Source organism: Limulus polyphemus, unplaced genomic scaffold (genome assembly GCF_000517525.1).
Source record: "Limulus polyphemus unplaced genomic scaffold, Limulus_polyphemus-2.1.2 Scaffold2065, whole genome shotgun sequence".
Lineage (NCBI taxonomy): Eukaryota > Metazoa > Arthropoda > Merostomata > Xiphosura > Limulidae > Limulus > Limulus polyphemus.
Genome location: NW_013667675.1, coordinates 46,416 through 63,539, shown reverse-complemented (window position 1 = coordinate 63,539; position 17,124 = coordinate 46,416). Strand labels below are relative to the sequence as shown.

Genomic DNA, 17,124 nt, shown 5'->3' with positions numbered 1-17,124 from the left:
GGATGGTTGGCGTCAGGAAGGGCATCCGGCCGTAAAAACCCTGCCAAAACCGAAAATAGCGCCCCCTTATAGATACGGGAAAAAGCTACGGAAGAAGAAGAAGACTCCTTCAGAATATAGTGTGAGGAGATAAAATAGAAAAAGTAAACTTTTCAAACCTATTATCCAAATTAAAGCAAATAACACCGCAAATAACACACAGTTGGTGGACGACGGCCACATGTGTTTACTTTTAAGCCTAACAGAGGAAAACAACAAAAAAGCTATAAACATATTTCGCTCACCAAACTTGTCAGCCTTTTGTTCTTTTGTTTTTTAACAATAAACAAGCGAATCAAACGGCTAATATGACCAATATTCATGGGCTCTAAAAATATAATTAGGAATATTGACTGAAGGTGCCTGCTTTTCATGCGAATATTCAGTTCAACATAAACAGACTTTATAGAATACCTTGAAAACGTTTTGGCTTATATTAAAATAGGACTCCCTTAATGCTTTTAATTTATGCAATGTATTTAATTTAATTTCTGTTTGGGCTTGTTTTTGTTCATTTAAATGTACTTTATCACAGGTTTGGATTTGCTGTTTATATTGCAATCCTTCCTTTTGCTTGACTGTTTAAGTATTAAAATTTTATATATACATACAGCTTTGCTGTTAGGATGGTCATCTTTGTTTCAACAGGGAAGCAACTAATCATCCTAAACTCGGATGCCAAATGAGAAACATTTCTAGGTTCAGTTTTTTTATATAATTTTGTTATTTCAAAAGTAACATCATACAGTGAAAAATATAGTAAACACAGGTGTATGTTTTGATTATATATGTTAAGAAATACGTTCTTTTCTTTCACTTATCGAGAAACTTTTAATGCACTGAAATATATGCGATTTGTTATATTTTCCGGCATTGTAAGTATTATAAATGAGTTGTGGGAGTTCTCTCTGATGTGTTAATAAAACAGAATTAAATGTAAAGTTCGAAACGTTTTAAGTTATAACCAGTACAATAACCTGATCATTATTCGTCTTTTTTATTATTATGTTACGTTTACGAGACTATAAACCATATCCGGACTTCCTAGAATTTAAGAGCGGGCTGTTACATGTGTTCTTCTGCATGTTTTTCAAATATGCCCATGATTCACATATGCCTTTCTTAGCTTTAAAGAGGTGTTCCAATTTCTTCATTAAAATTCAAGATCTGGTGACTTATGTGTGTTTTAGGCGGGCTCTGAAACATGCTAATGATCAAACAAGGATTTCATCAGTACAAAAAATATATATACGATTTTAGTTTATTTCTCACTCTCACGATGAGATAATGCAGAAGGAATAAAGTGATCTTAAGTTTTTGTCGTTTTATTTTATGTTCAACAACAAATGCACTATAAGTTGTACATTTACGCAACAAACAAGGTATATCCCCTAAAGTGTCCCACTGCCAAATTTATTTACATATTTTTTTCACAGGTTATCCGATTATCGTTGTAGCAATGCAAAAATATAAAACTCGTTGTGTTAAATGTTCGATGTGATGCTTAATAAAATACACAAAATATAATAGAATTATTGATTAGTAAGCACAAAAATAAGCCACACTTTTAGTCGTTATATAACATTCTACATGATAAACTGCGCAAAATATTTATAAAATAATTATCCTGCAAACTTAATCAGTCTAACAATTTTTTTTATGTTATGAACGATATCCCCCACAACACATGAAAATGAAGCAATATAAATATTATAATTGCAAAATATTGTTTATATAAATTTGAAGGAAATGTTTGAGTTTTACATTCCAACAGTCATAAAATATTATCAAAACATTTTACATGTACCAAAATATCCAAGTTAAAATAAGAGGTTTAGCCATATAACTGATTTGTTTGTTTATAATTAAGCACAAAGCTACACAATGGGCTATCTGGGCTCTGCCCACCACGGGTATCGAAACCCGGATTCTAGCGTTGTAAGTCCGCAGATACACCGCTGTGCCACTGGGGGGCAGCCATATAAAGGTGTGATATTAAAAAGACCCTTGTTACATAAAACGACAAACCCTTAAAGAATGTGATGTAAAAGTAAGTAAATTAAACGAGAAAAAATGGGGAATACTTAGTTCCCCTTTTTATTGAAACTAGAGCAAGCAACAATGTGAATACCAACAGTGGGCCAAGTTTTTCCAATTTTTTCTTCTTTAAATTGTCCATTTTACATTATATCTTTACATGGTTTCTCCTTTATATAATTTGGCTTTTTTATGGCACAACTTTATATGGCTAACCCCTTTATTCTAAATTGAATGTTTATATACTTGTAAAAATATTTGATAAGACATTACTACTTTTTGTCTTTGATTACTATGTTAAACGTAGTTGAAATAAATATCCACTCAAATGCGATTTGAGCCCCAATTTTCAGAGGAAACTATCAACTCAAGACTAACATTTTAGACCATATTACCTCATTTCAAGTTTTCCGCCTGCCCCTAGATTTTTAAATCATCAGTCTTATTCTAGTGGCTGTGAAGAACAATTCACCATTAGAATTACCAATGCATACATACACACATATACATAAATACATATATATATATATAGACACGTTACAGTTGTGTTCCCACATATCATAATCTCGAGGATTTCCTCTAATATAGAGCATGTAGTTGAGGACACTAGTGCCGCCGAGAACTTTCCCTCGAGGCCATCTGCTTCTCTGTTGGATAATGAAAATAAATTTAGTGTTAGTACATAACATTTCTAACCGATAAATTAAGAATTTGTATTTAGTAATGTCACTCTCACTCTGAACACGTTTGAGAAAGGATCTAGAAGCACAGTAATAATTCCCGCCAAGTTAGAAGGATTAAGTAACACTGCCGTGATTCTACACGAAGGAAGAAACTTTAGGCCAAATTTGAGATACTGTCACAGCTGTTACAAATGATGCAAGGTCACAGTTATAATGTTTCTGAGTAGGTATAAACACTCCTACATCACATTAAAAACTGCAGCTTCCTATCTGCTTTAGATTAAGAGAAATAAGAAATCAAAAAGTGGTTAAAATATTTTTCTTCTTATTCTTCTCCATGTCGAAGAGGCAAAACATATAGTAAACACAGAAGGACAGATTGGGAGAAAAATTTATATGTAAATGTATATGTTTATCTGAAGTAAGATTTGGAGATTATGGTGCCTACGGATGGAACTGGAAGGAAGTTTTCCCTTATTTCCTCAAGAGCGAAGACAATCGAGATCCTTCCATTGCCAATAACGGTAGATTGCTTATAAAGAACGATGCGATTTAATATAAACACGGAAAGACATTATTAAAACACGTTTTTATAATACACACAACATAATTTTAAAAGTTATGTCGTTTCCATAACTTACACAGAGAGGGTTGATACAAAATAATAGCTATAACCCAGGATATTTGTTTTAACTGACCAAGTAGAAAGCGTAGATACAGAATAACACAGGTATAAGATTGGATGTTTCTCACTTACTAAGTAAAAAGCGTAGATACAGAATAACACAGGTATAAGATTGGGTTCTTTCTACAAGTATATTTATTTTTCGACATAATACATATCTCGTGTATCAGTTTACTCTGCTGAGTTAGTAAGAAAAAACATTTGATTCTTATACCTATATTATTCTGTATCAACTTTTTCTGCTTAGTCAGTGAAAAACATCCAGTCTTATACCTGTGTTATTCTGTATCAACTCTTTTTACTTAGTAAGTGAGAAACATACTGTGTAAGCTACAGCATCAAATATTATTTTATAATTTTTACTATTTATATTTTGTTTACCTGTTTTTAACCGCAATACAGGATACCATGGAAAAGGCGGTTATCTCACCGTATCGACACCTCCTTACACTACCCCGTTGGCTCACGCCTTTGTTGCAGGAGGACACAGTCTAGGATATCCAAATATTGACCTCAATGGGCCAATTCAAACAGGTAATTATGAAACAGGTGAATTATGTGTGTAGACATAGAGTTCTTGTGTTTATTTATATTTATATCTAGAGAAGGCATTTTTGTTAAGTTAGAATAACGCCATCAAGAGCACATTATTAAACAGTAGACAACAGCTTCCTAATATGATATTAGAACAGTGCCACTATGATATTCACAGAATAATAACAAAATGCATTCGCACTGATAAATTTAAATGTGATATTCTCCTGACATAAATATATTTATATATTATTTAATATGTAATCGATTTTTCCCTGTGTGTAAAGTTGTTATACATTTAATACAAGTCAAAGTTCAGTATAATATTTTTCTGAGGATGTCATTATTAGCAGGAGATTTTTTAATGTATAAACGGTTTCAAATACCGAATCATTGTTACATTATTTCATATATATTTCAGTATAACCAGTTGCACTGAGTTCTTGCACGTATATATACAAAATACAGTCGCGCTCATATATATATGTTTGATAATGTAAATTTGAAGGAGACTATGTTTTATAAATGACAATGAACCTTTTCTTTATGCATATCTGAATTTTTACATGTATTTCAGGATTTGCTATTCCACAAGGCACAATACGCCGAGGTTCACGCTGTAGCACCTCTAAGGCCTTTTTAAAACCAACTAAAGGACGACCAAACATAGATATTGTAATATTTGCTTTCGCAACAAAGGTGAGTGTGTTGCCTTTTAAAATTTTTATTCCATTGCTAAATCAACAAAAGTGAGTTTGTTGCCTTGTTGGACTTTTATTGTACTGTTGAGTCAAGAAAGATACGTTAGTTACCTTGTTGGACTGTTATTGCACTGTTAAGTCAACAAAAGCTAGTTAGTTGCTTTGTTAGATTTTTGTTTCACTGCTAAATCAACAAAGGTGTGTTAATTTTTTTTGTTGGACTTTTATTGCACTTTTAAGTCAACAAATGTGAGTTTGTTGCCTTGTTGGATTTTTATTGCACCGTTAAGTCAACATACGTTAGTTTGCTCCCTTGTAAAACATTTATCATATTGTTATTCCAATAAAGCAGAAATAAGAATGTGTGTGTGTGTGTGTGCGATTATTTTGTTCGTGTTAATGTGAAATGCGTCGTGGTTAGATGGTAGACAATTTATGTTTATCGATATATATATATATCAGTGGTGTGCAATCAGTGAATGCAAGTCATGCATTGAATGACCAATTATAAAACAAAAAAAATTTTGATATAACATCATATAATATTTTGTGTGTTTATTTGCGCTGCGTCGGCATTCTTATTCTATGATGCGAGAGCTCTGCATGTCTAGTCTCAATCATGTCAAGCTACGAGAACTCTGCATACCTAGCATTGACTTTACTATAATCGCTTCATCCCCTCCAACAAAAGTTCTTACTTCCGATTTGCTAGTCCTAATCACGTGTACAGAACACATAGAAAAAACATGACGTCTATTAAAAATGTATTCAGCGTGACAATTTGGGAGCAGTCATTGTGCACTGCTGTTACGTGCATAATTTAATATATTTCATAAAGTCTTCATAGCGCAATTTCATACAGATACCGTTGACAAATACTTGCAATATAATCAAGCATTTTCAAGTTCTCTTATAGTGAATGAGACCAATAGGGAGTAAAAAAATAAACTGTATTACATTATATACCTTAAAAAAAACTTGTTTATAAGATTTGTAATAAACGTATTCCATTTGATTAAAACTAATTGTTGCTGTTCAAGGTTGGAATCTATTTATATGTATAGTAATGAATAAAACCCTATAACCCGAGCGCTTTCGAAAGGTGGACCTTTCTTCTTCAGGGGCAAACTGGGAAAAGCGCTTGGGTTATAGGGTTTTTATTTATTTCTATCAAGACTTCTTGAACCTACGTGTTTTTCTAACATTATGAATATGTATATGTATAGGTATCCATGAAAGTATTTGTATCCATCACAAAGTTACGTCCCTCTATAAAAGAGGACGCCTTTACGACTCACAAAATCATGCGATTTGCATGTTACCCGTCCGTTGTTGATGTTGAAGCTATGCGCATACACTAGCTGTAATGCTATTTTAACGCAGCATGACTTGCGCGGTTTTACCAACAGATGGCGGCGACGTCACTCCAGAAAAATAGGATCTTTCTGGAAGTGCCGGCGCGGGGGGGATGATTGCTAGTAAAGCACGATCTGTAATAGACAAAGTGTCAATAACTTGAATAGGAAGTTTGATAGGTTACCTAGATTAAGGCAATAATAAAGCCTTAAGACAGATTTGGTGCGTACAGTAACTGTCAAATAATCGAAACATTATTGCCGAAAAAGGCGTAGCTCAGTAGTTGGCGTGGATCTGCGATTCCAACATCGTATCCTATTGCCACAGGAAAGAAAAAAGGGGAAAAACGATCAATTTTCGCACTTTGTGGCCGTGGGTGTGTTACAAAGGTGGCAGTCAACTTCCACTGTTCCATCAGACAAAATTAGCCCAAGAGATGGCAGAAGATGCTATTTATTACCTATATTCTTTCTAACGCAAATAGTCCTTGAGTAACTTTGCGCAAATATGCCAAAACAAACTAACTTTCATGTCGGTTAATAAGGCTGCAATGTAGACTTAACAATTTATGTGAAATAATTGGTACCAGGATTAGGGAATTTTGAAAAATACGTAAAGTATTAATAGTTCTTAAAGACATTTTATAACAAAACATCCTTTTACAGGTTTTATTAACTCTTTTTTTTTGTAATAGTTCAGTGTACTTGAAACTTAAGTAAACGATATTTGTAACTTTAAGCGTGTATTATTTTAACACTTGAAAACAAAAGATAATAGCATGTCTTATGCGAATAATAAACATAAAATATTCATCTATAGTCACTTGTACAGATTTCACTGAAAAGTTTGTCGACCACACAATCCTATGTGTGGTTGTAATGTTGTGCAGCTTTTTTTTTCAACCAATTATACTTGCTGTCAGTTTCTTAGGTGTTACTAGTTTGTTTATATGCATATCGCCCAGCTTTATATCTATTAAATAACCCTTTGTTCCGCAGATTCTTTTCGATGAAAACTTGATAGCTCGAGCTATCCAGTTTGATAGATTAGGGTTACCTCATACAGTTTACGCTCGGAAGGAAATCATTCTTTCAGCTGGAACCATCAATACTCCTCAGCTTTTAATGTTATCTGGAATTGGACCAAAAGATCATCTCTTGAAGCTCGGGGTAAGCAAAGAAACGAACTGTACGCTTTAGGATTATAGAGAAACGTTTTATGTTTAGGGTTGTGTGATTGCTCATTTCTATGAGACGCCATAAGAAAACAGTTGCAGACGATGTTTAGATTGTTTTAAATTTGGAGTTTAATTATTCAAAGCCCTGACAGTTTTTAAAGCAGATGTTAGCTTATACTGAAAGTAAAGTAGTTGACCTTGTCGAGATACAAAACTGGTATTTGTAATATTCTTAAATACATGCTTGATTGATATAAAAGCATTAATATAAGTTTACCTAAGTGACGCTGAAGGAAATAATTGGGCTATGATTTTCATATAATACAAATTTAATGAAGTAAAATTTAATTTGTTTTTAAATAAAAGCTGGTTGATATTATTTTTATTATCGAAAACTTAAATAATATACATATTATTTGAATAGTTTTTCTTACATGAACAATTTTTCAGTCGTTGATTGGTCTCTCAAAATTTACTACTATTTCCTGTTTTTTCAGTTTTATTTTAGGGCTGTGTAATGCTATAAAATCGAAATAAAATGATAACGGTCAAATTTTTATGAAAATGTTATTTACTCTTTGAATACTATGAACCTTACACAAGTCACTTTGTTTTCGTGTTTTCACATCTAACGAACCGTGAAAATCACACTAAGTGTGTCAAACAGTCTTGTAGTTACTAAATAAATGACCGTACAGTCAGATATCAAACGAAATATTCACACAGACGTGGGCAAATGTAGTACGTATCATCGTGGATCATGAAAAAAACAAAAACGGACAGAATAAAAATACTCAAAATGCTAGAGTACTTTCGAAAAGTGAATTCTACTTCATTAGGAATTGAGTCTGAGCTTATTAAGTTAGCTTTACTATTCTTGTGGTGAATGAGTGCTGCTTACAGTTATTTGTCCAATAAGATATAATATATTCCATTAACGATAATGTATTTGATAATACACTTTATTTAATTGAAGGAAAAAGAGAAACTCAATAAAGTATATTTTTCTCTTGAAAAGATTCCGGTTCTAGCAGATCTTCCTGTAGGCCTAAACCTTCAAGATCACATCTATCCCGGAGTCCTCTCGTATCTAGTTAATCAACCTGTTTCTGCTGTTCAGTCACGAATTTTTACCGCAGAGAATATTTTCCGGTATTTTGCCTTTTCAGATGGTAAGTTCACTCCGCCTGCCCTGGGCTCTTATTTTAATCAACTTCGTGCATGAAAATGCTATTTGATCATAGATCAATGTGTATAGAATTTTTAGAATTAAGAGACACTCAAGCCTAATTTATTTATTTTTTTACTCTTGGATTTCATTAATCATTCTGTATTTTAAAATAGTAATGTTTAGATCAATGTTTTCAAATATAAACAATTAAAAATAACTGTGATCTCGGCCCATTAAAACTCCAGTGGCAATTATACATGTAATGAAAATATTTGAAGCCATTTTAAGTTGTTATTTTCTTAATGCTAAGCTACACAATAGACTATCTGTGTTGTCCAACACAGGGTTTCGAACCCTGGATTTTATTGTTATAAGTCCATAAGCTTACAGATAAGTCACCGAGGGACTGCTTTTCTTATATAATACCTAATTTGGTGGAAAATAACCCAACTGATACAATTAGTTTAGCAATTTTTCTTCAGACCAAAATGGCACAGTGTATCGCACGTTGTATGGACTGAATATTATCTTAATGATCAGTCTATCTGTCTCTGTCACATTCTGTATATCCTGGACAGTTAATCAAGAGTACATTACAAGAACATTATTATTATTGCAAATGTTGAAATCAACGTCAATCCGAAAGTTTTCATATGTTCTAAAATATTTCTTTTTGTGAGGAAATTTCTCGAAAAACAGGGATTTCTCTGTCGAGTGATTGAAGTAAATGTTTCAAAAATAGAAGCATGAACGAATACAAACACGTAAAGAAAGAAACGTGCTTAAGTATATTTGTTGTTGTTCGATTTATATTGAATTTTTAATTTTTTTCATATCGGTATTATATACATGCATGCCCCCCAGTGGCACAGCGGTATGTCTGCGGACTTACAACGTTAGAATCCGGGTTTCGATACTCGTAGTGGGCAGAGCACAGATAGCCCATTGTGTAGCTTTGTGCTTAATTACAAACAAACAAAATATACATGCATGATTTTATTGTACCATGTCGAACACATTGATTTGGATTGAATATCTCATCTTTGATACTTCTTATAGAAATTAAAACTGTCAAAAGTGTTCACTTAGTTAGCGGTCTTTCCTTGCGCTCAATGAAATGACAAGGAACGGTGTCATTCAAAGGAAAAAATCCCTGCGGCTACTTAGCGAACCCGGGCGCTATATTGTGCTGGATGCAACCATTTCATCGAAACCTATACATTTTTGTCAACAATGCGTTCCAAGCAGTCTCCATTGCTTACAAACAAAAGCAATGCAATTTTCCTTATTGAAATAACTCACGGAATGGCGAAATACGTTGAAAACTGCCCACTAGACAATAATATTGCATATATGCTATGATCCAAAGCACACTTATTATTTATTCATCACTATTTTTAGGAAATCTGCTAGTTGTTATATAACTGACAAGTAATTAATATATAACTATATACTAATCCATAAATACATATTGCGTGATAAGATATTTCATTATAAAATGTGGTCATTTCATAAATCGTTATTTGTAAGTTACAAAAATGTTCTAGATTGAGATTCTTTTCATCAGTGTAAAAATAGGTACATTTATACTGTTTAAAAGACTTCTTTTTGCCTCATGCTTCAGGTTTTACCTCTTGCCAGATGGTTTACACTGATGTCCCACTTCAATTTGCTTTGAAATGCAATACTTTTACACATTCTTGGTTACAGTTAATAAAATATGCATGCGTAAAGTAGCCACTAAGACCAACAGTCGTCTAACATTATTATTGCATAAAATTGTCAAATATGAGAAATATTATAATGTGTTTGTGTGTGAAAAGTATTTTATCTTTTCCAATATTTAATACGGATTTTCTTGTTTCATCAAAACTAACCAATGAGAAAATTACACCACTAATTTGATGAAATATTATCTTAAAAAGAAAAACGAATTTTTCTGTAATTTTTTGCTTTGTATAATTATTACCTCGTTTCTTACTAATAGGTCCATTAACTCTCCTGGGAGGAGTGGAAGGGTTAGGTTTCATTAAAACCAAATATGTCAATTCTTCTGATGACTTCCCTGACGTTGAGATCCACTTTCTATCCGGAAGTTATGGTGCTGATGCTGGTCACGTATTTCGTGGGTCTCAAGGTATTAACGATGAGGTATGCATGTATATATATATATACATACCTAATTATTGCTAATGTAAATTTTCTATCTATAAATCCTGCAAAAATCTCAGTTAAAATATAATTTAACTTTAGAAAGATACCATTACTATCTTCTTACTATAACTGAGCAACGGTGGCTGTGTGTATATCTTATCTATATCACCGAAATAATATATACAATAGTGATATCTGTTGAATGGCACCACAAACAAAAATACACAATATCAATGCCAGAAGTGGTGATTGAAGCTTATGAAATGTGGCGATATCTATTAAATGGCACCACAAACAAAAATGCACAAAAAAAGTTCACCCTTTAGGTATTCCAGTTGCAGACAATTAGAAAAATAACTGCGGTATGTGCAACAACCATTTCTTTATAATAGAACATAGTTTTAAATAAAACTACTCTCCTCACAACAAGAACATGACTTTCACTAGGACTGTACGCGAGGGTTTGATTATATCTTTATTGATGTAATTATTAAATGAAGTACTGAGAAACTGGAGTTCTTAAAAAACATCATTTTTTTTAAATGTTAGCACTTTTAATGTACAAAAACATTACATTTTATATCAGTAAAATTTATGGATATTTTGAGCTCTGTATATTTAATCATTTTTATTCAATGAGTTACGTATGAATAAATAGCATAATTCGAACACTTTTATCGTTCAGTACGTCCCAGGAAAAACACCATTTCAGAAAATGTTCACTTTTTCTAATTTTTTTCAACGAAGTATGAATATTAGGATTAGTAATTAGTAAAATAAACAGTCGTTCGTAGGGTGGCGTTTCTGCTAGTGCTTCTTATGGAGAAAGTTTATTCTTAAGGGTCTTGTAGGCTATTACATGTATTGCATATGGTGCTGTTATAGTTTAAAATATTTATTTAAATACCAATCCTAACAAGTTAATTCCACTATAAGTACAACCATTGTCTATTTTGCATATAAATTCTTGTAATGTTATGAAATTATATGGATATAATCAAATTTAACATTCAAAAATAAGTCATTTCTATTAAAAGAACAAAACCTTTAATGAAACATTTTTACGACAGTCTTCCTTTCAAATTTGCTTTTTTTTTCGTGAAACAAAAAAATATGAAGTAATAATAATCTTAATGATGAAAATAAAAAATAATAATGTACGGTAATATTTATGGGAATTAGAAAATCCGTAATTTTTTTCCACAGTAAATCTTATTTATTTTTTAGTTATGGCAAAAAGTCTACCTGGAGTACCTGGAAAAAGATTCTTTTTCTTTATTTCCGGTGTTATTAAGGCCTAAGAGTCGAGGCTTTATCAAACTACGCTCAAGCAATCCTTATGATCCTCCAATCATTGATCCACGCTATCTCACAGACGAGCGAGATGTTTTCACCATAGTGGATTGTAAGTAATTTACAGCCGCAAATAAACCCTGAAATAAAATCGAGTCTAAAGAAAATATTTCGAAAACAGTTTGGAGAAAGAGAATTTCCTTTTGCAATAACATTTTAGACATAGTTTTATTTCCAAAAATTGTCTAAATGCAATATTTTTGTTTTCAAGAACTATGTCGTACTATCAAATGCCTTGCCTTTATTTATGAATATGAAGGGGAAAATACAATAATTCGAAACTGTTTTGAGACAAACAAATAATCATCTATGTTAATGCCTAGAAAGAAAATATCCAATTTGCATATTAGCAAGGCTTAACTAGATATTTATATACTTTGTCAATAATTGTCATTGTCATCAACTTATGTTTTTGAATGTTTTTTCTATTTACATTTATTATCCCTTTCAAACATTTGAAGAATGAGTCTAGTACTGTTTTAAAGACTCCTCCTCCTTATAAACCTCAGGGATTATAATGTTAAAACTGGGGATACAACGCAGATAGACCAGATATACTGTTTTAAACATTATTATATAGTGAACTTTTACTAACTCTTTTGATTTGATTTATCTTAATAACTTTATAATAAGTCGAAGAAATATAAACAAATAGAATGTAAAACACAAATTTGCAAAATGTTCTTTAAGTTCGACACCACAATGTGATGAAGTTCAACCTTCTCACTAGTCTCAGAGAAGATGACGCGATCACAATTCTACGGCAATGTTAGACCTATACTCGCTTTGGCTACTTGATTTTAAGATTGAGCAAAGATCGAGAGAATATCTTGGTACATGCTGAATGTTTGACAAAATCCAAACATCAATAACACATTAACAATTCACAAATCGGCTATTCTCATAAGTTATCTAATAATTCAGATTTTTTAAATCTAATATGTTTTTGTATTTTTTTTTTTCAAAACTTACTTATGTAGCTTCGAAATCAGATTAGTGTTTTTAAAGTAAGTTATATTCCACTCTTTCTTCAATATTAAAATTGGAGTATACCTGAATCAATCAGGGCATTGTAATCATTATAAGATTTTGTTTTATGACTTTGCATACGCCTAGTAAGAAAAAGTTATATCAAATTAGCTGTATTCATTACTGGGTTAATTTTTATTTCTGATCTGTGTAGATAGGTTGCTGTGATCAGAAGTCATTGTTTATTCTGCCTGTCAACTTAAAAAGAAGGTCCAATATGTTAACATTTGAACAAAAACTTAGTGTTAAAGTGAAGTCTTGCTTTATTTTTACATTATGAATCATACTTGCTTTGGAAAGGAGAAAATTGGTCATGGATATTTTCGTATATAACCATAGACATGTCCTACCTTATTTATTTAAAAAAACACATATACATCATTTGCTACTAATTATATTAAAATTCTAGCTCTCAATAATTACTTGAAACGATGAATATATATTCTCTGACTAGCACTGAAAATATGTTTGGCCCTGGGCGATACTCCAGCTTTCCGGAAGTACGGAGCTCGGATCAATCCCAATGTATTTCCAGGCTGCGAGGGCTACATTCAATGGAGTGACGAATATCTGGCCTGTCTTGCCCGAACCATTACATCAACCATTTATCACCCAGTAGGCACGTGTAAAATGGGAGATCCTCGTGATCCTACTACTGTTGTAGATCCACAACTAAGGTGAGTTAAAGAGACCCTCAGACCTTCCCCACTTCCCCCTTTCTTGGTTAATGATCTCAGTAGTGTTTTTTCTCATGTAAGTTCCCCATTATTTGAGCTCTATATATATGTTAAAAAGTTACCCAATTATTTGTCTAATTTGCACATTTTTGTTGGAAAACGCAAAATGAACATTTTTATATATTGTGAATGATATGAATATACCGTTGACAAAATTAACACACATTTTTAATGCTGTAATTTTCATTTACATGTCGCTATAGTACTTCAAGACAAATTCAGAAAATTGAATCTTTAGCTGAAACACATTTTGTGTGTCACCTCTTCTCAACACGGATATCGAAACCCGGTTTCTAGCGCTGTAAGTCCGCAGACATATCGCTGTGCCACTAGGGGCTTCAGTTTCGCTCTGTAGACATTTCATTTTAAACTTTCAATACATAGATTAACAACAATATCAGGTTATACTTTTAAAAAACCACATAACAGTCAAAACTACTCTATAACTTTCCATTATAAATAAAAACACTATAACTTCCCATAATAGTTTTTAAAAACACTCCATCACATTCCATAATAATTAGGGCCCCCCAGTGGCACAGCTGTATGTCTGCGGACTTACAACACTAGAATCCGGGTTTCGATACCCGTGGTGGGCAGAGCACAGATAGCCCATTGTGTAGCTTTGTGCTTAATTACAAACAAACAAACATAATAATTAGAAAACCATTTCCGTAACATCTCATAATAGTTTTAAAAACCACTTTATAACATCCGATAATAAAAAAACTTTAAAAATATTTCTGTAACATCCCATAATAATTAAAAATCACTCTATAATATCCCATAAGTATATACATGATAAGGGCTGGTTTTAGATTTTTTATAACAGTTTTAGTTTAACTTGAAGGATTGGACAGCCGAGATAAATCAATAGGTCTCATTTTGTCCAAAAACATTACGTTACGTTAAAAAAATAGTGGTTAAAACTACTCTATAACATCCCGTAATAGTTAAAACCACTCTATAACTCCTCATAATAGTTTAAATAATCACTCTATGACATCCCATAGTAGTTAGAGAATCATTTCTGTAACATCTCATAACAGTAAAAAAACATTTTTATAAAATCCCAAATAGTTTTAGAAATCACTCTAACATCCCATAATATTATTAAAAAACATTTCTGTAATATTTCATAATAGTTGAAAATCACAGTATAACATCCTATAATAGTTAATAAACATTTCCATTTAACCCCATATTAGCTAAAATTGCTATATAACATCCCATAATATTATTAAAAAACATTTCTATAATATTTCATAATAGTTGAAAATCACACTATAACATCCTATAATAGTTAATAAACATTTCTATTTAACCCCATATTAGTTAAAATTACTATATAACATCCCATAATAGTGAAAAAAAAATTCTATAACATCCCCTAATAGTTTAAAAATACTCTATAGCATCCCATAATAATTTCAAAAAAAACATTTCTGTAATATCCCATAATAGTTTTAACAAATATTTCTATAACATCCCATAATAGTTAAGAAAAAACACTTCAATGTCATACTTTAATAGTTAAAAATTCATACATTTGTTGCTAAGCTACATAACATAAAAGCCACTTTTGGAACGTAGCGTTACGAAAAATACAGCCACTGGCTTTTATGTATATCAGATATATTAATCACATAAGTAAAATTTCATTAATCATTTCTATCTTATTTTTCGAATTTACGGTATGACTATTTGGAGATGTTTTGTGGTTGTTTGTTTGATTTGAAACTTAGAATGCAACATAAAGATACATTTTCAACCTAAACTTGTTGTCCAACCATTGTGTTGTGCATTATAATCGTTATATATAATAACTTTAAAATATGAACAAGTATATTTTATGTTATATCGTATTTTATAACGAACAACCATTCTGCAGTTGTAATAGACATTGTACTTCGATATATATTCGATATGACTTTAAACCATTAGAGATTTTATTGTATTGTAAAGATACATTTCATAGTTAGTTACTAGATATCTCTACCTCTAGGTGTTGCTCATCCTCGAGAAATACAAGTAAAATTCTAACATATGTATTCCTTTTTCCACCCTAGGGTGAAGCACGTGAAGAGTCTACGCGTGGTGGACGGATCTGTAATGCCAACCATCGTATCAGGAAATACAAACGCTCCAATCATTATGATTGCCGAAAAAGCATCGGACATGATTCGTGGAATTAGGTCTGTGTTTGCTCAACGTGGCCTCCTAAAAAAATCTGAAATTTAAAAGTGATGAAAACGTGCCTAATTTGTCTGACCGTGTGTTTTCAGCTTTCAGTCACTTGTTCTGTGAAAGCTCATTTCGAAGACAAAAGGTGATTTCATCGTAGTAAGTCGAATGTACAAATTTCAACTCACCAAAAACTTTCAGACTTTATTTTATTTCGTTGCAATACAGAATAGAAAAGTATGACTGGGTTGTACAATAAATGTAGAAAGAGAAATAACTGAAAGTAGGATACTCTACAAGTTTAAAACTGGTGAAAGTTAAATCAACAACAACTTGAAATGTTAATACAAGCAATAGGAGAAAAAAAAATATACCATTTCCCGTTTACTTTAATCAGATCGAATGAAATTGTTGATGTGGTATCCCACGTGCTTCACAGCTATTATTTTTATCCAATGCCATCATAAACTACTAAGTCAACTGCTCAACAGGATTAAATTTTAACAGAATTAAGCGTAACTGAACATGAGGACGGATTAGCATACAGTTTCTGGTTTAACTGTGTTCTCTGTACATTTTGCAAGTTTTGTTGCATACAGTGTGTTCCAACTGATAGAAAAAACTTCTGCTTACTTTATTTCTAGAACCATAGGAAGTAAGTGAGTGTAGCTTTGTTTCAGAATTCCAACATTGTAGTTTCCTTCTTACAGAAAAGAAATCTGATCGTTTATTTGAGGCTCATGATTAATTTGTTTTTCCAAGTTGTCAACGTCTAGGTGTAAACGACTTGGTGCTGCGACAAGCTTTGAATAAGGTGAAAGGATCTGCATCAGAAACATTTGCTTTATTGGTAGTTTCATTGGAAAAATTGCCATAAAATACGGGACTATAATTGGTGACTGGCGTTTTTGTCACATAACGGGCCATTCCTTTAATTTAACTCGAAATGTGTTAATGTTATTTATGATAAAGTATTTATGGTTAAGTATTGCCACTCAACACAACAAATTTGTAATGATGAATATATTTTTTAGTAACTAAAGAAATAACTAAATACAAATAAATTAATGTTATCTGTTTCTACTGTATATGATTTAACATGAAATAAAAGATATTTCATCAAATATGGAGAGGATATAATTTTAAAATGTAGGTCATGATTTCATAACAAAAGGGTTCAGTCTTATATAGATTTATTTATAGCTATGCCATTTTACCAAATGTTAGCGAAACTCTTCGAGCAGAAATTGTGCAAAATATAAATACAGAAACAAAAAATATTTC

General features: G+C 31.9%; 1 protein-coding gene across 1 annotated transcript in view; it reads left to right on the top strand.

The window, feature by feature from the left end:
* LOC106465831 (glucose dehydrogenase [FAD, quinone]-like) overlaps nucleotides 1-16,877 on the top strand; it is a 65,833-nt gene extending 48,956 nt beyond the window's left edge. Inside the window, exons 3-11 of the mRNA XM_022393779.1 lie at nucleotides 3,186-3,283; nucleotides 3,847-3,978; nucleotides 4,556-4,677; nucleotides 7,034-7,204; nucleotides 8,231-8,384; nucleotides 10,371-10,534; nucleotides 11,765-11,942; nucleotides 13,374-13,596; nucleotides 15,726-16,877. Of these exons, the coding sequence (XP_022249487.1) occupies nucleotides 3,186-3,283; nucleotides 3,847-3,978; nucleotides 4,556-4,677; nucleotides 7,034-7,204; nucleotides 8,231-8,384; nucleotides 10,371-10,534; nucleotides 11,765-11,942; nucleotides 13,374-13,596; nucleotides 15,726-15,897 (1,414 nt within the window). The 3' untranslated portion in view covers nucleotides 15,898-16,877. The remainder of the gene's footprint in view (nucleotides 1-3,185; nucleotides 3,284-3,846; nucleotides 3,979-4,555; nucleotides 4,678-7,033; nucleotides 7,205-8,230; nucleotides 8,385-10,370; nucleotides 10,535-11,764; nucleotides 11,943-13,373; nucleotides 13,597-15,725) is intronic.
* The last annotated feature ends 247 nt before the right edge of the window (nucleotides 16,878-17,124 follow it).